This window comes from Rhamphochromis sp. 'chilingali' (genome assembly GCF_963969265.1).
Source record: "Rhamphochromis sp. 'chilingali' genome assembly, chromosome: 10".
NCBI classification, from domain to species: domain Eukaryota; kingdom Metazoa; phylum Chordata; class Actinopteri; order Cichliformes; family Cichlidae; genus Rhamphochromis; species Rhamphochromis sp. 'chilingali'.
This window is the reverse complement of record NC_137937.1, coordinates 25,710,018-25,736,073: the sequence shown is the minus strand read 5'-3', so window position 1 is coordinate 25,736,073 and position 26,056 is coordinate 25,710,018. Positions and strand designations below refer to the sequence as shown.

At 38.9% G+C, this 26,056-nt stretch overlaps 1 protein-coding gene across 1 annotated transcript; it reads left to right on the top strand.

The window, feature by feature from the left end:
* Positions 1 to 3,233: 3,233 nt before the first annotated feature.
* htr1aa (5-hydroxytryptamine (serotonin) receptor 1A a) lies at positions 3,234 to 5,012 on the top strand. The gene has a single exon (XM_080893902.1). It carries the CDS (start codon positions 3,448 to 3,450, stop codon positions 4,729 to 4,731), a length of 1,284 nt encoding a protein of 427 aa, XP_080750028.1. The 5' UTR covers positions 3,234 to 3,447; the 3' UTR covers positions 4,732 to 5,012.
* Positions 5,013 to 26,056: the final 21,044 nt, after the last annotated feature.

The window sequence follows — 26,056 nt, the reverse complement described above, 5'->3', positions numbered from 1 at the left end:
TACATCCAACTCTGTTCGAGACATTTACACTAGAAGCTCCCACATGGGAGCTCATCATGGCTCATTCGAAGCACCTCGCCCACCAGTGGAAGACATCTGAAGCAACTTCACCCAGTTAGCCTGGTTTTTCCCCTGTCATCCTTTTCCTGCTCTTCTTTCCCACTTCTTCTGGATGTATAGATTGAAGCTCTTTTTAAGAGCTACAGGGACTGTTCGAGTGCAGAGGCGGTGAGCAGTGGTGCTCTCTATCCTGCCCCTGTTAGCCCACTGGGGCATTCCACTCTGTTAACAAAGACAAAGTCCCCATAGTGTGCCCCACTGTAATAGGTGCACTGTTAACAGCCTTGCTATTGTCCTTCATGACCTATAGAAAGCACACCACTATGGAACCAGCAGACTCACAAAAACCAAGTGAAATAGCCAGAGCCACCTTTTTTCCCCTCATGCCCACAACCGTGGTGTCAGCTTTTTTCACTTACTGGTTGATAAGCACAGCACAGTGTGTGTGTGTGTGTGTGTGTGTGTGTGTGTGTGTGTGTGTGTGTGTGTGTGTGTGTGTGTGTGTGTGTGTGTGTGTGTGTGTGTGTTGCTGCTGCTGCTTCCTTGTTAAAGCATTTCAGTGGTCTAGCATAGCAGAATTTATTTTTCCTGAATTCAAAAAAGATCTGCATGAAAAACATTCAATTAAATGCATTTTTATTTATATAGGCAAAAATCACAACAACAGTTGCCTGAAGGTGCTTTATACTGTAGGGTAAAGATGTGACAATAATACAGAGGAAAATCCAACAATCAGACAAAATCCCAACAATTTATCAGTTCTTGGTTACTGGAATTTAAAGAGCCTGCTTTATAACTGAGGTTCTATTAAAAAGGTTATTACATGAAGTTTTATATTAGTATTTATCAAAATAATAATCCTTTCCACCCTTTCCCATTGTGAAGGTGGCTCTTCACACCTCCCTCACCTGTTTTCTATTCCTTCATTCTCATTGTATTCTTGACATTTCCTCTCATCTTTTGCCAAGTTGTTTTGTCAGTTTGTTGCGTCAGTCTAGTGTCTTGTCTCTTTAATGTATTTATCATTTCCTGGCAATCTGATCTTTTATCCATCACTTATAGAGCAGTTAAATGAAAGCACTAAATTTATCCTCGTTTTTTTTCAGCACTTAGCTTTTATTACATGCTTTTATCATTTTTGCAGTGACTGTCATGTCTAATTGTTTCAAAGACAAATGACAAGAAAGGGTGATTTGTATCCCTTTAAAGGTGTCTGTCTGTGATAAAATTGTCATTTTAATAAGTACTTCTGTTACTTAGATTTTGGTTTCGCTGACATTCTGAGAAAATTGAGTGGCTCCCTCAATGCCAAGCAGTCAATCTGGAATTACATCAAGAGACAAATAAAAGTCAGATGTTATACAAAAGAACAGCGGCAAGCACTCAAAGATGCTTTGTACAACCTACCTGCCAAGTACCTTGAAAAGGGAAGAGAACAAGTGCCATTTATGGCACAGTGACAACGCCAAATTTTAGTTTGATTTACTTTTTTGTTCTTTCTGATTCACCACTCTTTGGTTGAAAGTGGTAATATGTTTTAAAACATCCTTGCATACCCTCCCCCTTCAAATTTAACACAAGGCTATATTTACCTGTGTCGTGTCAGCTGATTTCCACACACACTGGAAGTACTATACAGAAAGAGCATGAGACTTTCTAATCTAATCATTGTACTGGTATTTCAGAAGCTTCAGAGGGATGGGAAAACAATACATCCATTTTGATTTTAAACTCCAGTATAACCAACACAGCAGATTCTCGCAGTTAAAGTCAAAGTTAAGTGTCTAAAAACTGAAACTATCCAACAAAAAGAATGCAGAACAAGGTTTTTTTAAAACAGAACTTTGGAGTTTTTTCAAACATGTTGAGTATTATCTTTGGTGGGGAGGAAGAGGGCACCTGGAGGCACAGGCTGGGATGTTGGATGAGTCTTATCCCAAATTAGGATTGTAATTGTAATTTGTAGGAAAAAACGTATTTCAACAAATAGAGAAAATATAAATTGCCCACTATGTGCTCTGTTTGTACACATTTTGTTGTCCATTTAAGCTTTTGTCATTTCTAGCTTTTGCAATTTTCACTTCATGGCCCTTTTCCTAAATTGACATTTTGCATCTAAATATCTTTTCTTTTTCAATTTTTAATTATCACCTGGCCTTAGGGCCTCTGTGTGGAATTCCAATGAGAACTTTTAAGATTTTTTTAAATACGTTTTTTAGACTCACTCATCTTTCATACAATCACCTCATAACAGACACTCACCCACAGCCTCCATCCCTCCCCTTTGAGAAGTTCCTCACTAACTGCGTTTATTCAGACTCCACTCTGACTCATAGCTGACATTATTTGTTGGCTCGAATACACTTGAACACAAGGCAACGGCTACAGCTGTTTTCAAGGGAACCCCCTCCTTCCTGTAATGTACTCACACAACCTACCCTGAACTCATATGCGCTGATGGAGCAACGTCCACCATTTGGTGCAATATCATTCGCGTACAGCAGAGGGCAGCAGCATTCCTTTCAGGACTGCAGAGGAGCTGTTCCTGGTCCTGAAACTATTTTCTCTCAGCGCTCTGGACATTTGAACTTTTCTCCCTTTCACATCAAAATTGCAAAGCTCCACTCGTAAACACGCTGTACGAATTACTCGGTTCTAGTTCAAACTGTTTTAAAATATTTTTTAAAGATCCGTTTCAAACGAAGTTGCTTTACACAAAAACTTCATGGGAACCGACGATAGATACTCTTTTTTTAAAATGTATCCGTCTTAGGTAGCCCAACGACAAATTTGCTTCATTTGATAGTTAATTTTCTGATATCTCGTTATATTAAAAAAAGAAAGGAAAAATTCCTGGTTACTGGTTCTGGCTGATACCAACCCTTTCCGATGAAGGCTAAAACTAAACTTTAAAAAATGAATAAATAAACAAAATACTTTTTTCAGTGAGTCCAAAGAGTAAAATAAAGGAGATACAAAAAGGACAGTAGCTCTCTGCACACTCGGCGGCGGTCTGTGATGAAAAACTGAGCAACAGGGAGAGTAAAGGCACAAACCTCCAGGACGACCTCCTCCCGGTCTGACGTACCTAAAGCTGTTGGTATAAATGAATTCACGGCGTCACCAAGCTCAGATGATTCGCAGTACCAGTGTGCGCACCCGGCTGTCAACACTCATGGGCTACAACATACACAGCCCCCTCACACGCACTCACAAGCACGTCTGCGTCATGCGTCCTGAGAGCGACAGCACGAGCCCGGTAACTCCGATGGACCCGGTAAAACGCACAGCGGCAGCAGCAGTCTGAGGGGGCTGACTGACTCCTGCTTATTCTTCCACTACTCCCCACTACTTTGGGAAAAGTTTCGCTCTGAGTGTGGTTGCATTATGGATTTTATAACCACAAGCAACAACGACAGCAACGCGACCAGTGTTTACCCCGGTGGGGGGGACGTGGTTGCCGACTGGAACGGGGGTGAGAATGGCACGGGGTCCGGGTCTCTTCCAGATCTGGTGCTAAGTTACCAGATTATTACCTCAATGCTCCTGGGGGCCCTCATCCTCTGCTCCATATTTGGCAATGCGTGCGTCGTGGCAGCCATCGCCCTGGAGAGATCTCTCCAGAATGTGGCCAACTATCTGATCGGATCCCTGGCCGTGACAGACCTCATGGTATCTGTGCTGGTCCTGCCAATGGCGGCCCTGTATCAGGTTTTAAACAAGTGGACTCTGGGGCAGGAGATCTGTGATTTATTCATCTCTCTGGATGTACTGTGTTGTACATCATCCATCCTGCATCTGTGCGCAATTGCTTTGGACAGGTACTGGGCCATAACGGACCCTATTGACTATGTAAATAAACGGACACCAAGGAGAGCTGCGTTCTTGATTAGCGTCACTTGGCTAATTGGTTTCTCCATTTCTATTCCGCCTATGTTAGGCTGGAGAAGCGCCGAAGACAGGGCAAACCCCGACGCCTGCATGATCAGCCAGGACCCGGGCTACACCATCTATTCTACGTTTGGAGCTTTTTACATCCCTCTTATCCTCATGTTAGTTCTATACGGACGAATATTCAGAGCTGCTCGGTTTCGGATTCGAAAGACAGTGAAGAAAGCAGAGAAAGCAAAAGTGTCAGAAAAGTGCTTGAGTGTGTCTCCGGCCATCTTTCACAAGAAAACCAACGGAGAAACCGGCGGCAAAGGCTGGAAGCGCGGGGATGAGTCTAAATCCAGCTCTCCGTGCGTAAATGGCGCGGTGAAGCATGGAGACGAGGGCGAATCATTGGAGATCATAGAAGTTATCAGCAACTCAAAGACGCACTTGCCTCTGCCCAACACTCCTCAGTCCTCCTCGCACGGCTATGAAAACATGAATGAAAAGAACTCGGGGGCGAAGAGAAAGATCGCGCTGGCCAGGGAACGTAAAACGGTGAAAACACTCGGCATCATTATGGGAACTTTCATCTTCTGCTGGCTGCCCTTTTTCATCGTTGCACTGGTACTACCTTTCTGTGCAGAGAGCTGCTACATGCCCGAGTGGCTGGGCGCAGTCATAAACTGGCTGGGCTATTCAAACTCTCTCCTCAACCCCATCATATATGCCTACTTCAACAAAGACTTCCAAAACGCTTTCAAGAAGATTATAAAATGCAAATTCCACAGACCATGACCAGAGTAAAAAAAAAAGAAAAAAGAAAAACGTTTACGTTTATTTAAATGCGGATACGTTAATCAGAGAGCGGGGATGTTCAGTGACTGTATAGAAACAGCAAAAAGACAAAAACAACAACAACAATACACAGACTTTCATTCAGGGACAGTCCCTTTTAGTCGTGTCTTAAGGATGGTGTAAAAATAATCCACCGGTGAAACAAATCAATATAGAAACTTTCGCTGTTAATGTACAAGCTCATGTTTATTCAGTGTTGTAGCTACAGTATATAGCTTATATGCGACGGCAGCCATCGTTGTATTGCCATGCAAGACGTGTCCTGTGCTGTTTCCATGCATTTTATCATGAGGCACGCGGGGTTTCCGTCCCATGTCATGAGCTGTGTAGCACTGAAACAATAAAAGCAATCAAAGTTTGTCACGAAGAAATATGAGTGAATGTTTGTTTAGAAGCAAAAACGAGAAAAGAAGAGAGCAGAGGCCCATTATGAAAAATCACACTTTCACTTATAGGACATGGCTCGTCATATATCTTCATATAGATAATAAGGAATGAGTGATTTTCCTATGTTCTTGAGCACTCGAAGCAGTGGGCAACTTATCAGTTTGCTTTGACAGGCCAACACACTGATGATGATGAGTGATGCTCAGGTTATCAGTGCATGGTGTATTTAAGGTCTTAAAACAAATGGGTATCAAATGAAGCCCAGTGTCTAGCCATCAAATCCACCTCAGAGTTGAAAGCAAAAGAAGATGGGCATTTTTCTTCTAAAATGGGAACTGGTATTGCATTTATGATACGATGCATTCTCAATCTCCCTGTGGCTCTTCTCATTTTGGCCTCCTCTCTTCTCTATTTCTGTCCCTTGAGTGTTAGAGAAAGACAGGAAAAACAACAGACTGACAGTGAAAGTAAAATTACTCAGAGAAAAACCAAGAGAGGGAGTCTAACTCGTTTCTCTTGTATAGGATTGTTGTGCAGTTCTCCATCGAGGCTTATTGAGAACTACATAGACAGCTTGTTACATCATCAACCTCAAGAAAATCTGTGCTAAATTTAGTCCACACACACGCACACACGTACACACACACACATACACATGTGTGCACACTCATAATAGCACATAGTTTAGAGGGTTACTCAGAAAAATAGGCCACATAATAAAAAGGGTTGCAGGAAACCTCCTCACTGTATAACTGCTATCATCTATCAAGCAAATCTCAGACACAAATCCACTTACAGTTGATAGAGAGATAAATGCTGTCAGGCATTAAAAGAGGAAGGAGGAAAACAACTTTCAGGAAGAAGCCCCAATCAGGCCCGCTTCCTTCACAAGATGGGTGGCTATCTGAAGCATTGCCATGGCAACACATCAAGCCCAAGGCATCAAGGTTGGTCAGATATGAAGGCAGGCTGGCTAGGGACAGACAGGAATGTGAGACATACAGTAGCATGACAGTTTACAGGTGACACCTGTGGCATGACAAGTTAGCTCATACTCTGCTGGGTGATCGTATGTGAGATAAAATTACAGTGTATCTAATTTTTATCACTGCAAGGAGCCTTTTCACCAAGGATTGCTTTTTAAGTTGGGATTTTCACTTTAAAATATCTTGAATAATTCCAGTGAAAATTAGAACTTTCTTTCCTCTACCTTCTCTTACATTCTTCTCACAAACTTGCCTCTCTTTGAGACTATGTTAGTGATTCAAAAAAGTTTTATTAATGTTTTAATACCAATGCAAAGAATGCTGGTGTATCAACAGCTAATGAATGAAATATAATCCATTAAAACAGCTGCAGTCCCACTTGAGGATATTTGATCACATGCATGGAAAGAAGCAGCACATTGTTTTGTAAACCCCCATTTTTACACACGTAAAAGTAATAAAGGTCTAACGTATGGGCCAATTGTTGAATTTAATTTAAGGCTTGCAATTACATCTCACGACCTTCATTAATTAATGTACATTGCAGTGGTAGTACTATGGTACTAGTACAAGAAAGCAGTAGTCAAATAAATGAAGACTCTATCAAATAATAATGATTATAAGCAATTAATAAATATATTTTCTAGATATAATAAATATCTTGCAAAGAATTAATAAAAACAAAACAAAAATGCACTTTATTTTTCATTTTATTTGAGGAATGTTTTATATGAGGAAGCGCATATCAATACCGCACACCTACTGCTGCACTGTAAAGTAACAGTTACCAGGCTTGTTTATGAGTAAGAGAAAACACACTCATAGTGTGGAGAACGCTGCTTTTGCTTGTATGTGTAAAATCTGGTGGTTTTTAAAAGGGAACTGACAACACAGGCCAATAAAATTTATTTCACATAAGTGATCAAGTATTAAATCAAAATTGTGAAACAGAAATGTATTCTCAGTCTCTTGCCTGTCTCTGTGATGCATTGATTACTGTTCTGATAACTGATATTATGTCATCATAAATGATGATGGATGATTAAGGCTTGTATGCCAAAAACACAGGGGAGGGCTTTGTTTTAGGTTAAAGATGAGAATAAAGCCATTTAAGATATTATTAGAAAAGAGAGTTCCTTGGATTCTTTGACAATTTCATTTCCAAAGAGCACCTGAAACAATAAACTAATAGGACAGGAGGATGTCATACAACCCCTCTGTCTCTCCATGCCCGGGTTTCTCCATCTGATCACTTTGCTCTGTGGCCGGTTAGAGTACCATGAATGCACTTAAAATGCTTTTGGGAAAATTAATCCTCTACCTATGACCTCTAGGCTCATAACAGGCTCAGAGAAACACATACAGATTGTGGTGTGAGCCAATGAGCAGAAATGAGTATATTTCACAACTATGAGTCACACTGTGTGTAAGACTATTACTGTATAATCATTACATTTTGCTCCTGCTGTATGGGATTACGAAGTAGATGACCTTCTTTGAACTATGCTGTAATATCAAAGGAATCGGTTGTGGAAGTGCATTAATCCCAATCACTCTGGGAATCTTAAATGTAATATAGGTATGTGGGTGCACTGTGATGACGCAGGAGCTTTCCTTCAACCCAGCAGGAGAGGAGAGGAGAGGATGCTTATATAAAATGCTAGCCTATCGGTAACAGGGGGATTAGCCTTTACTGTTTTAGCTGCCCTCAAGACTAAAACTGTGAAATTTAGCTGATTCTGGTTTATTTTGTAGTTTGATGCTGGTTCTATAGAAGCATTTCAGTATACTGTAGGTTAGAGAGTAGCCAAAATCAGTTGTTTCAGCTCTTCTTAAACACAGAGAAGTACTATGACCCATGTCCTCTAACAGCACATGCTATATCCAACATTTATAGAGTTTATATGGAGCGTTAAGCAAAAAAAAAAAAAAAAAAGGAAAGATAGATAGATCAAGACAGGTAGATCAAACATCTGGCACTTAAAATTGAACATACATTTATTTAAACAAGTTCTTTGAAGGTGGTACAGTAATTTGGAAAGTGCATAAACTGTAAACAAAGAAGTAGACCTGCTGTTAATTATTAATTACTACCTCTTTTTTCTTCTTTTTCCCCCTGATATTTAAGTTGTTTATTTTGAGGCAAAGCAGCAAAAACACTGGACATTTAAAAGGCTAAACAGGGGTTTGGTCATGAGAAAAGAGGTGACCACATGACTGAAAACAGCAGTCCCTTTCAATCACCCAGTGGGAAAGTCTAAGCCTGGACTGTGTACTGAGAAAAGAAACATTTTAAACACACAATTTGCACTAATAAATATGGACCATTATCTAAGGTCAGTTTATTAGCTTGTGAGGGATTTCAAAATGGAAAACGGAAAATAAACCAACGTGTTTAGGTTGCATTCAAAGGAAACCCAGCAGTGAATGACATGAATTAAGCGGAAATAATTTTACCACTTCAGGTAAAGACAGCAGTTCGGTGTTTGATCTGTTTATGATCATTCTCTCAATAAATTCATAAAGTACATGAACATCATTTGATGTATAAACACACATGAAGGTCAGCGTTATTATATAAAGCCAATCAAGCCGTCAGAGCATTCTCCTTCTGATTGACCTCATTAACATGAGGATAACACCTCTCCTTCCTGGAAGGATGTAGAAACACCTCTGGAGTTGAGTCAGGAAGGGCATCCGGTGTAAAAAAAAATAAAAATAAATCTGCCAAATCAAACATGTAGAGCTACCCACTGTGATAACCTCTTGTGAACGAGGGACAAGCTCAAAGTGGCATTATATTAGAGTATAACACAAGGTGGAAAAATGTATAGGCTCTACTCCATGTTAGTTCTGGTGGTGTGTTTGCTTCTGTAGGAACAGAGCGAAACAGTGTCTAAGTGGATTGAAAGGCAAATTATAGAAAGAAAAGCATGCTGAGTTGTAGAAACGAGTGGATGAGCAGAAACTAAAATAGAAAAAGAAGACTTACATAATACAAAATCTAATATAAGCCCAAAGATATAGAAGACTGGGTGAAGGCTTAAAAGGGAATGGTAACAGGAAAAGACAAGGAGAAAGTAAGAGAGACATGGATATGACTGAGCACTCAGCACAACACGTTTCTGCTTCGCCCCCTCCTACTTCAGGGTCTTTTTGATCTGTCATAGTTTTTTCAAGGATCTCACATCCCACAGCCCATCACACACCGGAGGCTCTGAGAAATAACGCCACAAAACCCCCCTCTGACGTGGAGAAATGAGGATTTGGGTCTGTTAAGGTATGGGTTTTCTTTTCTTTTCTTTTTAGAACAGAGGTTAGTTAAAAACAGAACATTCCTGTTTCATAGGGTAGTCCAAATGTTGATGGATGAGACTGTCTCTTGCTCACGCTAGCACACTCACAATAACTCATCACAGTGATGGAGGACATGTGTTCAAGGACAGCAAACACAAAAGAATGTAAAAGCAAACAATATCTAATCCATTCTGCCACTTTCTGCTTTAAAAAAAAACAAAAGACCCAAAAGTATAAGAGAGATGAAGAGTCGGACCCCATTGTTAGTATTACACACTTCACCTCAGCGTTTGAAATTTGAAAGAACTCTTCTGTCTCTCCTTCAGCAAGCGCCAAACATTTGCTGCCGCCACTTCATTTGTTCTCCTTTCTGTTTGCTCCTCTTCTCCCAGAGGATCGCGCACTCCTTTTCAATAAGTGATGTTCGGCTAAAACTCTGATAAAAAACAGTGGACAGACTCTGCACCAAACATGCCTCAGTGACACAAACAGTGACTGCGTGACACAGTCTCTGAAGAAGGCCACTCTAAACAGAACAAGCCCCTCTTAGTTTGCCTGGAGGCAGTTATGACTTTGCACTTGTTTGTGTGTATGTGTGTGCGTGCACACGTCTACTGTAGCAGGAGGAATCACAAAGGCAGTTTTGACTTTAGCAGCTGTATCTGTCTGTCTGTTTGGAGGTGGATGTGTGTCACAGACACAGTCAGTCTCAGGTACAAACATTGACAGGTGTCTACCAAATGCATGAGTTTAAAGAGGGATTTGGTTTGAGGAAAGCGTGGCAGTAAAGAGGTAGGAAAGTCCTGGGGTCTATAGCCTCTGAGTGTTGTTGCTGACCATGACCATTCTTTTTATGACCAGAGTACAGATCGTTTGATGTGCAGGGTAACGTGCCATGAACATGACTTCAATGTATTCAAATGGCCTCTGCTATCACCATATCTCAGTCCCACAGAACACATTTGGGATGTTGTGGAACTGGAGATTTCCATCATGGATACTATCATGTCAGTATGGACCTAAATCTCTGAGAAATGTTTCCAACACTTTGTGGCAAACGGGGGTTCAGCCCAGTATTAGCAAGCTGTAACTAATGAAGTGGTCTGCAAGCATACTCACAAAATAAATAAAATAAACAAAACAAGTGTAAAAGCGGGGACTGATTTCTATCTATCTATCTATATATATCTATATATATCTATATCTATCTATCTATCTATATATATATATATTTTTTTTTAACCCAATAGATATGCCTGTCAAGTCAATGTCTTGTTAAAATAATGTGATTTGAGCCACTAATAATCCAAATACTAATATTTGAATTTTGAGAGACAGTTGAAGGGTCTTTAACTCACTTCCACAAAACAGGAGTTTTTGGACCGCACACTACAGGAGATGAACTCAGCGTCAAGGCACTTGACACCCACCATTCACCAAACACAGGCGTAGCTGCCATTATCCACCAACAAAATGTTATTTATCATTTGAAGAGTTTTTAAAGGTAGAAATCATTCAAAAAAATTGTCTGTCTTTTTGACTGATGAAAATAAATGCTCACTTCCTTATTTATGCCACAAAGAAAGCACCTTTTCTCTCTACAAACAGTTTGCCAACAAACTTCACTTCCTTAAATCAGAGGGCAGGAAGACAAGCACAGAAATTATTAATTGTCCAGTAAGTTCTATTGTGTTAACCATCCTCTCCTCAAGAGAATTACAGCTGTATTTCATCAACCCTTTTAATAACAATCTCTAAAGGTTTTTTTTCTACTAATAGCTACAGCTGTCAAAGCAAAAAATATTTCCCTATTTTTACTTAAAATGGCACTTCAGCTGCCCGACAGCTCATGGTCTGCTTTTCACCATGGAGGATGCTGTTGGAATTCATGCAGATAAATGCTTGGCATTGTCTTGCTGAAATCAGTAATGCCTGACTTGAAAAAAAAAGAGTTCATATCAGGCATTTCTCACTATTAATATTATGCATTTTTAGGAATGCCTGCTAAGGTGTCCCCATTGCAACTATTAATCTATTAGCGGGACAGCTGTGGCTCAGTAGGTAGTAACGGTCTTCTACCACTCAGATAGTTCCCCATTGGCTACCCGGTTCCTCCAGTCTGCATGGCGAAGTATGCCTGGGAAAGTACAGAATTCCCGATGCATCCATCGGATTGTGAGTGTGTGTGTGTGTGTGAATGTTCGGCAAGACGAGGGAATAGAACCAAGCTCTTGTATGAATGTTGGTGTGACTGGCTCATTGAGACTTGTAGTAAAAAGAACTTTGAGTGCTGGGTAATAGTAGAAAAGCACTAAGCAAATCCATTTTATCATTTTTCTTCACACATGCTGGATTTTCGCTGGGTGCATCCTAAAAGAGGTGGGGGTCAGCGAAAGCATTGTTTGGAGATTTAAAACCCCAACAATCAGAAAATCACCTTGAGGTGACCGTTGCTGTAAACTGGGAGTAAAAAAATTAACTGACCTGACTTGAATTGACTCACAATTAGCAGAATCAGACCTGTTTGTAATAGAGGGCCCTTTGAGGGCAGAAGTTCATGGACGTTCAGTATCGGTTTTTAGCCTTGTCCCTTGTGTACAGAGATTTCTCTGGATTTACTAAATCGCCTAATTATATAATGTAGATGATGAAATCCCCAAAGTCTTTGCAATTTAACGCTGAGAAACATTCTTAAATTGTTGACCTTCACTTGCAGTCTTTTTATTTTTTTATTTATTTTTGTTGAGCTTGGATTTAAACATCAATACTTGGTTAATTATCTCAGAGTTCTTCATGAAAAATACCACATAGATGCTGTGAGAGTATTTCTCCCAGCGGCTGGATGCAGCAGTAATTCCCACAGAAGATCACGTTAATATACAGTAGGTGTTAATTTGGACCATGCTGCCTGTGGCACCTTGTTAATGGCAACTGAAAACAGAGCAAGAAACAGAGAGTGATAGACTGAGTGAGCGAGAGCTCTTGGAGAGGAAAGATTACTTGGCTTATTGCATCATATCCAGCGCCTGTCAGCAGGCAAAACATGTTGCCAAGAGCAAGATCTATTGCCTTAAAATGAACCCTTTCACACAAAAACCCCCCAGCGCCCACCGTCTTTGTTTCATCTGCTGCCAACTCTTGCGACGCATTTTCACAGCGTCTCTCCGTGTGTCCTGTAAATATGCTCACAGTCCAAGTAAAAATAACTTAACATGTCAGCTTTTTTGCTTCAGGGACAACATTTAACCTGAAAGACAACACTGCTTTTTGGGGCTTAAGTGTCTCTGCCTTGAGCAACAGTGGCTCCACGGCTGCTTCACAGATCTTTAATAATATCATCTCCGTGCTCGCTGCTCTGGGTCCTCTGAGACAGCATCTTTGCTTTCAGTCATGTTGTTTTAATTGCCAACATGATACTGACACTGGCAGAAGATGTGCACATTAATTGGGCACTTACAAACACACATGCAGACACACACACGCCAGGCAAAAACACACAGTAATTCATTTAAGCTCCACTGATAGTTCAGATCCCATCTAATTAGGTGTCTTTAGAGCAACCTTTACCTCTTATTGGTCACAACTTAGCAAACTGCTGAGCGATTAACAGAGCGGAGCGAGCTACTGTCGCTGATAACTGCAAGAAATATTACTTGGACTACTTGTGTGTGTTTTGTGAGTTTGTTTCTCTTTACTTGTATCAGCCTGCCAGATGAAAACTAGCCTTCAGGCTAAATCTGACGGTGCTGATATATATGTTATAAATAAATTAAGAAAGTAATGCAGTCTAGATGAAGCAGCCTCAAAGCCTGATTTGGGTTTGATTGATTTTATGATGGTCAAAAAGATAAATAAATAAATGAAAAGTAAAAAAAAACCATTGAAATGATTCAGTGTCAAAAATAATCACAGATGAGATAAAGCTTCATGCATAGAGAGATACATATAATCGCTAAAGTATTTGTGTTTATAGTTTTTTCTTCTGTTTTTGTTTCCACTAAGCTCCAATCGAATCACATCTTTTTATTACACAGTTGTTTACAGGTTTATTGTTTAGATTGTTTAGTGTGTGTGCTTGCTGAGCAAAGAAGTTTAATGATTTTTGAAGGAGAGATGGCTGGCTGGCCGCCTGAATAATCTATAGTGAGAGCTACATTTCCAATAACCACTATTAGAGTCAGGTAATGTATTCTCTTTATTTACTCAGTGCTTTAAGGTAGTTATTCCAATAAAGTACACACTGAGGGTGGCGAACAAGGAGTCATATATGCCTACATACTGGCAAAAAAAAGAAAAGGTGGGTGGAGGGACTGAGAGAGAAACAGAAATAAAAAGACATGATTTTTTATTTTTTACGTGTGTTTTTTCCCCCTGTTCACTTCTTCATCAGCATCGATCATGTGGATTATCTGAGTCTGGACTCGTAGCTAAGCTAAAAGCTGCAGATGAGGAAGCTGCTGCAGTGTAAAAGTGCGTATGTGAAGTTATTTCTTATCAAGCTGTATTGAAGTGTGTGTGCTTGGTAATCTACGCATGAGCAAGCATCCTCGAGGTGTTTATATACCCATATGGGGTTGCTGTGTGTAGTATATTTGTGCTCTCTGTAGAGGTTTGCATCGTGTTTAGATTTTTATGTATGTGACTGTCACTGTGTGTGATGTGAGTGCATTCATGCATGTTGTGCGCTGTACTCTAAGGTTAGTGGACAGCAGCAGAAGTACCTGTAACAGAGTCCATCCATTTGTCTCTGCCACGGCCCGACTGCAGTTTATGTATCTAAAGGAGCGCTCAGTGACACTTCATCATTCACAAACAGGGCCTTTAACTGAGGCCATTTAGATACATGCAGTAACAGCAGACACCGGGTTTATCTTATGAACAGCATATGAGAGTATATCCCCAGACATCCCCAGTCAAGTATGGTTGTTTGTACAAGCAGCACCAGGTGTGTATTTGCAACTGTGCAACAGTGTTAGATGAGAGACATGTGGAAGACCCAGATATGAGGAAAAATAAACATTGACAATGACAGTGATACTAGTCTGTGTTCAATACTCAACCATGATGTCAATAATTCTGGGATCTGACCCTGAGATGTTCCCAAATAGTATGTGTATACCTCCAGAGTGTGCTGGGTCTGCCCAAAGGTTTCTTCCCAGTAGGCAGAGGTCCAGGAAAACCTCCACAGGGAAGCATCTTAGAGGCATCCTGATCAATACCTGCTTTTCAGTAGAAAAACATCGAATTCCTATCCCAAATCGCCTGAGTCCCGATCCACAGAGAGTTTCTGTTAGATTGATTTAACAGTTTTTTTTCTTTGTTCATTTGTAATTTGCTGCTCATTTACTTCCATGACATAATAATGTGATGAAGTCTTTTAGTCGTCTACATCCCAGCCTAACCCTCGTGTTTTTCTCATCCTTTCCCCTCTTCTCCTTCCCCTTTGTTGTTCTCTTTTTTCTGTGCACTTCAGTTTTCACCTTTTCACTCCTCTCTCACTATTCAGTAACTATCCTCTCCTCTTAGCTTTTCACTGTCTGTTCATTTTCCCAGTCTTTCCACTTAACATCAAGAAGAAGAAAAAGCAGGTCAGAGAAGAGCAGCACCCACTTGCTGTCTGGCTGGCAGAAATCCTTGACCTTTTGCTCCTGCTCCATTTTTCTGAGCAGTGGAACCTGTCAGATGACCTCTTGTCTTGAATGTTGAGAGACCCTTTAAATGTTATTGGGAGAAACAGAGATCAAGATAGACAGAAGGTGAAAGATGTCATGAAGGGAGGTATGGTTATTTTGTACGAAATTATCTACTCTTGATGATCATTCTAACACCTTCATAGTGCTGTCTTTGAGTATTTTACAGTAATGTGCAAAAGTCTTGAGCCACCCATTATTTCTTGGTATTTGCTGTGAAAATGGGAATTAGTGGCAATGATTTTTTGAAACACAAATATGCAAAGAGAAATGACAATACAGGATATAAGGATATATAACATATCAAGACTGAAAGTCAGTATTTGGTATGACCACCTTTATTCTTCAGTACAGACTAAACTCTTGTTTTCAGGAATAGTTCTCCAGGTTTCTTGGATGGCTTAAGTAAACATCCAAAGCTCTTTTTTTTTTTAATGCTAGCTGCTTTACTTGCATTCTCTGTCAAGATGATCCCACTCTGCATTGGCGGTGTGTTTGTAGACACTTCACATTTACATGCTGTTCATCCGCTCTAGATCTAAATCATCTTTTTGTCATCCACTTTTCCAGTTTCCTCAGATTTTTTAAGAACTCACTGCACACTACGCCAGTTTTTTGCTAATACTGATTAAGCAGGTACATTTTGTAAGCTTGAATTTTTCATATGTCAGTGTTAAGTGGCTTAACAAAAAAAAATCCTGTTACAATGTTCAGGTATAAGGACTTGACTGATAATGAGAGAAAAAGCAGCTAAAGTCCAAAGAAAAAAATATGAAAGGCATTTTAGAAAACCTGGAGAACTATTACTCAAGATTTTATTTTTAAAGTACTAGAAAGTCTCGCTCTGGGGAAGCAAAATATAAAGAAATGAGGGGTAGCTCAAGATCTTTGTGCATTAGTGTTAATGTGTTTCGGTTCAGCTGAAACACCAATACTAGAGAAAATGAAAACATCGCTTGTTGGAGATTTAACAATCAAATCCATTTTTTTTCCAATTTAAAGTGTAATTTTTCTGCAGCTTTTTATAAATCAGTGTAAATTGGGCAAAAATTTAATTGCAGGTCGAAAATTAGAGTGTTTCAATGAAAAAACGATGACATGTAATATGTACTAAACTATGTTTATCCAAACATCATAGCAATTTATGATTATCATCAAAAGTTGTCATCACTGAGAGTTATCTAAAATATTGGTGTTAAAAGTTTTTTTAAAAAAAAGGAGAATATTATGATAATTTAGTCAGAGTTAATAACAACACACGAGAGATAATGTGTGGTTCAGAAATACGCGGAATAATGATTGTGATCAAACTCCATCAGCTTTTTTTCTGTTCATTTATTTACTGCAAATGTTGTTTCTATGGGAGACATGAAAGCCTTAGTTGATCTGCAGTCAAAAACACAGTGAACTATTTTTGTAATGCTCATTATCAAAGCCAGTTTAAATTTCAACGAAATTTGATTCTTCGTTTCAGTCAACAGAGTTTTCTGCAGAGCTGTTTGGGTGAAATGTTGTATTAAAATGTTTCAAACTTGCCTACTGAACAAAAAAAAAGTTGAAATTACTGTCATTGTGAGTTGCTTGTCTTTTTCTGAGTACTGTTCATTTGATTAAATCCTTTTTTTCTGTGCATGCACAGATAACCTTTTTTATTATTATTAGTAAAAAGGCAACAATGTTTTTTCAGATAAAGCTTTGTTTTGAAAATTGAGCTATGATTAAGCCATCAAAGGCTGAAATTATTAATTTTCCAAATGGGAAGAATGAGTTAAGATGAGCAAATTTGATTGAAGTGGAGAGAAAGATTCCCGCTGGGAAAATGCTACATAAAAATGGGAAAGGATAGGGTTTATACAGTATAGTGATAATATATGCCTGTCTCAGCTGTTATTGATTGCGCAGACCCAGGAGAAATATACTATCAACATTTGCAGAGTCAGTACAAATTCTGCCTTACCAGTAGAGTGATCCTTACTCTTAAAGCATCCCGAAATATTTTCAAATCTTACCCCTCAGTGGAGATTCACAGCTAAAATCGCTGAAACAGCACTTTGTTTGTGAATCTATAATTATAAGAATCCATATGTGCATACTAATAATGAAATCATATTAAAAATGTCCAGTGACTTTGAAACTTTCATTGATTTAGATTTCACGCAGTCAGTTTGTCAGACAGCTGGTATGTTAATGCTTATGTTACTGCTTTTCTCTCCAGGGTATTGTGATAAAGTGAGCAGGCAGACGGTATATAATTTGGCGAAAGAGGTCCTGTGATCAGCTTCCAGTATGAACTTCAACATGTTGCCAGAGATTTATCTCTCATCAGCACACAGGCAGCATTCAGAGGCACTGGATTACATAAGAGGAAGAGCTCAATTACCGAAGACTGTAAAATATGGTGCTGCATTTTTGATGCAAAAGGCCTCGGGAAAAAAACAGCAGTGGATAACAAGAAAATGCAGACAAACAGCGAAACCGCCAGTTACCGCGAGGAGGTGATGAAAGCAGCGTGGAAAAAAGGGTCATGACCACATTTAATGAGAAATGGCAAAAGTGTCACAAGAAAACAAAAAAAAAAAAAGCTTTTGGAAAGACTGCTGAATTTGAACTGCAGAAAAGTCAAAAACATTTTACTGCTTCTGTTCAGACAAAAACACACCGGAGGGTTTAAGTTCACACAATCTTCTGAAGGTTGAGCCGCTTTGTAATAGAAAGCATTTTAACTGAAATCATCACAAACTGGTATGTGATGCACTAGCCCAGCATCCAAAAGGCTTTGCGGTGGGTGATTAAAACTCCCAAATACATCACCAACACTTCGACGGAGCATCAGGATGTCGATGAGGTGAGTGTCTGTGCAGACCCCAAGGATACTAAAGACAATACCTGCGCCGGCCACACTGTGTTTACTCTGCATATAGAGGCAGAGCAGTTTCTTCCCCTAGAACCTGAGACTACATCACCAAACTCGTCCTCCACACATAAACAGAAACATTACTGTTATTTATTACCAATATATATTTATTATGACTAAATTAATTATTTATTTTGTTTTGAAGTGCCGAAAGCATCTACATCTGAAATTTATAAGTGTAGTTTATAAATGAGTGAATCATAATTAATGTTTTTTTATTTAAAAAGTGAATAAATAATTGGCATTTATGCCTGAGGTGATGCTTAAATATTGTTCAAGCAATATTTAATGTCTGGAGTATTACTTTGACCAACGGGTTATAAATATTATGGGTTTGTCATTGTGGGTCTTAGTTTTAGTCACTTAGTCAATCACTTAATAAGTTTGCTAAATATATTTTGACTCATGAGGAGTTATGTTTAGCTCTCTACAGTCAATAAGTGGGACAACTTACAGTTCTGTTGCTTACCTACGATAAAATTAGTTATGGTTATTATAAAAATAAAAAATCTGGCGACCGCCAGTGCTACTGCTCATCCTCTCCATCTATGGTATCAATTTCAAAATCCTACGTCGACTTGTTCTCAAGTTATCACATTTACAAGACTTGCAGAAGACGTAAACTCCGACCATTTTTTTCTATACTTTGCGTTTTTCTTAGTGACCTTGTCACTGCAGACAGCATGTGACAGCACCTGCAGCCCGTTAAGGTTACAAAGGTAGACCAGCAGATGTTGCACACAGCACAACATTTGCAGCAACTGAATGACAATATTTTATTCTTCCTAACTGACTTCATACTGTGATAATTAAATGTTTTATTTATTTGTTTGCCTGTTTTGTTTTTCTTTTTGTATTGGGCAAAAGGTATTATTTTTATCTGCACATCTGTTTGTAGCTTCATTTGAACAAAGGGCATGGGTTCCCTCTTTTATTCTGCTATATTTGAATGAACTGAGATTAGTGCACTACATAACATTGCATGGGGAACACGAGTATGTTTTATATTCTTTCATACTGTAATGTCTTTCCAGTTGTTTTCCCTTGCCTTACTATGTGCCTAAAATGATTGGATTCACCAAAATTGCATTTTAAAGCCTTCAAATCCCTAGAAGTGAGAATCAAATAAACAGATATATTCAACTACATTTCAGTAAATCTGGACAGAGACATATACATGTTTGGAGATCATCTATGTCCCTCAGCAGAGAGGAGAATTTTAATTCCCGGCACACAGACACTGTTAAAGTCTTTTTTGCATATACAGTGGATACAATATTCAATCTGACAAAATATGAATTATGCAGAGTGGTTTCCTGACTGGTAATTTATTACAATTAGTAATACTATACATCTTCTTTGATTGGCTTCCCTTCATGTAAGCCTGGATTCATATTCCCTTACATATAAAACAACAAACGCTAACATTTCTCATGTCATCATATAACAGATTTTATGTTATGCTAAAGAAAAATTGCAATACATCAGGTGGGATTAAAGTGACGGCGACAAGTTAATGGAAAAAATGTACAGACAGTGGAACAATATCTGATTCTCCTCCTGCAAAACCAGGACATTCTCTCTCCCCCTGAACAACACTGAGTATCAATAAAGTTGAGCCTCAAGACCCTAGAGGACTCGCCTGCTCTAATCCACCAGGACTAGGCTAGGATTAACAGAGATGTGTGAACAATACACTGCACTGATTGCAAAACTCAGCCTTGCAAAATGACAAGAATTCCCTGAGTGAAACTCCATGGGGAGTGAGACTTCTGTAAACTGGAAAGCAGCTATGTTAGGTTTTTAGACTACTTGCTGGCTGTGTTAGTGCACATTATCCATGGATTCATATGGTGTCTTGGAAAACACACTCAGATGTATGGGCCCACATAACACTGAGGCTTTTTTCTGGTTTCTCTAAAATTCCTTCTTCTGTTTTTTTTTACTGGCCTGCTTTCATGTGCCCTTGCTCCATTTACCCTCCAATCATTATCATTTACTGTTTCTCCCTGCCTGTAATTCTCTTTCAGGCTGCGGTCAGTTTGCAGTGCTTCATTTTTTCCCCTCTCTATCACTTACTCTGTCCTATTTTTCTCCCCTCTTTGCATCTCAAATCAAGTCAATTTATGCAGCCCAAAATCACAACTCTGCCTCAAAGGGCTTTACAAAGTGTACAGCATACAACACTCTCTAAACAATGTTTGATGACGCACACATCCATTCTTGTCTATCTGCAAAAAAATTTTTGGCAGTTAAACAATGTCAACTGACTGCAGATGCTTTTCTTGGGGGTACAAACAAAAGGCAAAGGTAGAAAGATCCAAAAATGAAAGAATGAAAGAAGAAATTATGATTTAGAGATATAAAGTTAATATATAATACACATTTATATGTAAATGTAAATGTGGATTTGGATCAAATTCCAGGGAGACAAAACCGGTACAATATGGAACACATAATTTCCTCCCAACCATAAAGACTGGGAGGGCAGAGTACACAAAAATGCAATACACAAAACAAAAGGACGTGGATCTGAAATCCAAAATGTTCTGAACAAGCACTGAGAGCCACTATGATTACTTCCATTAGTTGAGTTGTTAGAATTTTTTATTTACTCCTTCTCTGGATAATTTCCTTTCCTCTCCTCCACATCCTGCTTTAAACCTAGTCTTTTCTCTTTAGTGCCATTAACATGCAATGCAGGGAAAGAAATGCTGGACAAGCCTCCAGAGATATATTCAAGGGTCCATGTATAACCAAGAACAAAAATGTCTGCAGAAAGGGAGCAATTTCACACAATATGGCTTCATGCTCATTTACTCAAAACGTGTAATAAATCCTCTTTCTACAGAGTGTGCATTCCTGATAAGTTCTTATATATTTTGTCAACAAATCCCTCACCATTTTACTCGGCGTTAAAAGTGAACCCTACTGTGAACAACACTAAACATTCTCTTTGTATGAGCAGTCTCATAGTCCCAGTTATGTGCTCATCTGTTTTACCGGAAGCTGTTCTTCCTGTATCATTTCAGAACATTAATATGCCTGACTCTCATCACCTTGTAGATATACAATAAAGTTAATTCGGCAGCAAGTCAAAGTCAAACCTTCGCTGGAAGGCCTGCATTCTCTGCCATAATTGCATTTGGCAATATCCACTGGTAATAACTGCAAAACGTGGCCTGGCCAATTTCATTTTTGCATTGGAGTGTGAAGAAGATTGTAATTCAAAGTGCTTTGACGTATAGTGGAGTTTAGCTTGGTCATCAAGTCTAATATAGGAATAGAGGAGGGGGACTGCTGAGCTGATGGATCCAGCAGAATCACAGGCCCTGAAATAATTCACATTGTTGTTCTATGAATTTATTACTGATAAAAAAAATTGTGAAATTGTATATAAAGCGTGATTGCAATATATGAAAAATGATAGAAAACTGGCAGATTTGAACAGAAACTGTTAAAATGTTCATTTTATGAAACTTTTGGCTGCACTATCTGCCATCTACAGGGATTGTCTTTCTATCCATGTAGCCAGTGTGGGCATTTATATCTCTCCTGCATGGTTAGGATCAGTGCTAGCACATAAAAACCTTTTGTGAACACAGGAAACAAAAACCCACTGATTTGTTTTTTTGTTTTTTTCCCTACATAAGCCCCCACCTCGCTTTCTTTTCAGTCCCTGAACAGTTGGAATCCATTTAAATACCTGTCTCACTCTCTCTATGTCACTAACTCGCACATAAAAAAATATGATCCTTCTAGTTTGCCTCTCATCTTACTTTCCAATCTCCCTCGCCATGTCTTTCTTTCCTTCTATTTCTGTCTGTCTCTCTCTGCCTCCCTTTTCCCTCAGCACCAGATGTGCAGTATCTCCACTCAAAAGCGTTTTCCTCATCCAGGGTACAATAAACAGTTGTTTGCAGTGTGGAATAACAAAGATTGTCGCCATGGATACTCCTCCATCCCGTGACTGCTGAGTGGCCCTTTCCGAGTTCTAAAAGGAGCAATTATCTGATGACATCAAAGACAGGTGACGACATAAAAAAGCAAAGCGAGGGAATTGGTTCCAGGCCATTTATCAGACAGGTGGAGTGGAGAAGGGGTCTAGTTCACCTCATTCAGTTGGGACAGCTGATATAAGGCAACAAGCCTTCACCTCAAGAGGCCCAAGACAGTTATGTAAACACAGCCATTCTGCTTGAAATGACCTGAATTTCATGAAATTCAATAAGAAGGACCCACAGCTCCAGTGTATTCTATAAATGCAGGCTAGGAGGGGGAGGATTACTGCTTTATCTGCATATTGCACCAAAGCTTTGACAGGATCACACTGCAACAGCTTTATATTATTGCAGTACACATAACTACAAACAACAATAGCTCGAGCACTGTGCAAACTTCTCATGTTCAGTAGATGAGCTCAGCCCATCCAAACAGAGAACTCTTTGATTTCAATACAAAAGACATGATCTAGTTTATTTTTAGATAAATGCATTTTTGTTAAAGCTCCGTTAATCAAATGATCTAATGATGTGTAATGTGGAAGGAACAAAACCAAAGACAATTTGTACTGTGTCATGCAGCTTGGAAAACAGTTTTCAGCTCATACACAATTCCCAACTTCAAGTTTTGGGAATAACTTTATATCTCCAAAGCATATGGCTTCAAGTCATTTTTATTAGTTTAAATTCTGCCACTTTTCAGTCCAAGATCAAAAACAATGTTACCATTTGCTGAACATAAAGGAGGATTTAGTGGCAAAACAGAACAAGATTCCCTTTAAGAGTTGGTGAAGAATCAAAATCAGAACTAAAGGACGTTGAATAATGGAGCTGCAATACTACATTATCATTTTAATGCAGTGTGGCCGGCATTAAATCGGACACCAACACATGTGTGCAGTGCGTCATTAAAAAATTTGAGGAAACTGCGTAAGTGAAGGACAAAAACTATTTATGATAGTTGAACAGAGGCATGCCAAACACAGGAACTGAAATGAAAAGGCAACAGGTCTCATATACTGGTTTCAAATTTCTGGTGCAAACTGGCAGTTTTTGGTTACCCCCTCCATGAATTGCCACCTAACCATGGTGGAGGTGTCTGTGCGTCCCACATTGAAGGCTTTTGCTTTTGCCTCTTGGCAGTGACTCCCAAGGAAAACTAGTCCTGGGTGAGGTGAAAGACAAAGAGCAAGTCAGTCAAAGACTATGAGAGGAGGCACTGTAGGGGTGGAGAGAAATGCTGAGAGAAATACTGACTTTCAAGCACGTTAGAATTGTACAAACTGTTTTTGCTTGATATGTTGTGTTTACGTGTCCACACATGTTTCATATTTCCAGTAAACCACTGCACCTAAGAGCTCAAAGCTCAATGCTTTTGCACAGTCGCATACATGTGACTTCACATGAAGTCAATATTGTCATTATCGATTATTATTAATCATTGCAGTACGCTTTTTCTCTATGTATATTTTAAGTTATAGAAACTGTAAATATTTTAAAAATTAAAGACTATCTAAATTAAATGAAGAATGAGTTAATTGCATTGGCAACCACCATGATATTAAGCATAAATTATTTAACATTTTAATAATTATATATATACTGTGTTTGAGGTAATGATAAATAATCCAGTCATTAACCGATTACATTAGATTTTGAGGGGATTAAAGGAAGATGAGATCATTTTCAAGACTGAAGTGAATCAAGTGATTCCAGTGTTCATCGCAAACATTGTCAAATGTGTTTGTGAATAAGGTGTTATCATCGAATGCATACATTTACCAATGCATATTGATTTATATGTATTTCATTCACATTTATGTGCTCATCACCCCTGCAAGACACAGAGGAAGAAATATTGGACAAAAATTGTAGGTGCACTCTGATGTGTGTTAGTATTTGACTTGGACTTCCTACCAAAATGAGGTTTTTGAGAATACAAAATGCCACATCAGTTCATACATGTATCTTGGTTCATCACCTTTCTATTATCCTGTTGTGTAAAGGCAGAGCTTGCGGAGGATCAGGGCTGATGTTTTTGGTTTAAAAATGACTCCTTGAAAGCAGTTCAGACAGCACTGTTATATAGAGATTTCTTACAGTATATACACTTAATGATGAGCTTCAGCTAAACACCAAAGGCCTCAGGGCAAATCAACATTGAATGTTCTTGACATTTTCACTTAGCATTAGGAAATTGATTGCAATGTTGCTCCCTTAAGAGCCAGACTGGCATTTTCATATCATGGGAGCTGAAAACTCTCAGAAAAAATTTATAGTCCATGGAGATGCAATCTCATTATAACCAAGAGATGTTGATCTTCTGCAAAGTTCAACATGAAATATTAATTGCATTTGGGTCCCTGAAGAGTTTTTCAGAATCAGAATCACTTTTACATGTGTGACAGAAATAGTTGGAAAGCGACTTAATGGCACACTATGCAGAGAATTATTAAAAACCAAAATGATCAGCGGTGTAAGGACATATTAAACTAGAGAAAGGAGGACAGCTCGAGTAGCATTGTGTGGCACATTGCAGAAATGAGGAGGATATTAGAATTTGGATGGTGGAGTCACCTAATAGAATGACAGCCTACAACTGAAAAAAGTACAGAGGATTTCCCACTGGAATGTGAAGAGCACAGATGAAATGACACTGTGATTACCATAAAAAGGATCAGTAGTTGCTTTGGTATGTACACATGTGTACATACTAATGTCAATATTTCTCTAACAAGCCACTTTTTGTAGTGGTTAGAAACAAGGCAATTTCATTTGGAGGTCAGGATGCTCGGTAATAGAAATTGTTGATATTTGAAACACTTCTTTCAGTTACCTCGAAATTACAAGAGGTTTCCGTCCAGAAGCTTCTTGAATCAGAGTAATTTACACAACAAATTGGTCAAAACAATTGAGGTATGGGAGGCATCAGGGATCGACCTTCTGTCTCTGGTCCTCCTCTTTTATTCTTCATATTACATTGGTCTTCTTTGTATGTGTGTACAGAAGTCCAACACCATAAAAGTCATGAAGCAGAGACTAGAAGGCTACCATTTTTCCCCTTTTTACTCTCCCTATGATTGTTGCCTTCTTTCAAATGTGTTGGCAATTTTGACATCAACACTTCAGAAGCATTTGAATGATACATTGTACAAACAAGTTTGCTTGGAGCATACTGTGACAGAGAATCTTAACCACACAGTACATGAGAAATGTGTAAAAATGCAGATATATAGATTGTCAGCGGTCTATATCCTTTCAGTGCTGCTGTTTTGATATGTAATGGCAAAGAAAACTGTTCTTGAAGTGAAAGTGTGAATCCAGGCATCCATCCATTCTCTACTCGATGTAAAAAAGGAAAAAAAACTGCTTGTAAAGGAATCATTAAACAGGAAAATTACATGACATCATCCAAACAGTCTAAAATACTTTAATCTTTGGTCGTCCACCTAAATGTTTGTGTGGCAGGGTCGGTATTTTATATTTCAAGCTGTAAAGTGTAATATATTGTGCCATGGTCCAGTGCACCGTGGAGATACTTCACAGAGTGGAATGAGGCTTGAGGAATAACGATGAGGGATGGGTACCTCATATTTTTGTAGCTGTAGAGAGTCATATAGTGCAAGGTCTGGAATTAACAGGGTTGTGCAGACGCTGTGGATTTCAAAGTATGAGCAATATCCACCACACTCATGACAAATAGCATGGTAATAAATGGTGACTGTAGTAATGTCTATAACAAGGAGTTTAGAGATTGTAGATGGCTGTGGGGTTTGAGTCACAGGAAAAGTGTGATAGGATCAAGACAGCGTCTGCATAATTCTTAGCTATGGACTTCTAATGTACAAGACTAGGCCACGAATCCCACCATCAAATGCAAAGAAAGTTATATATTAAAAAAGAAAGGAAAGAAATTATGTTGTTCAGTTTCTTTAACTATGGGTAAATAAACGCTTTACTAAGTATTTCAAAAAAGTCTTTACTACATGC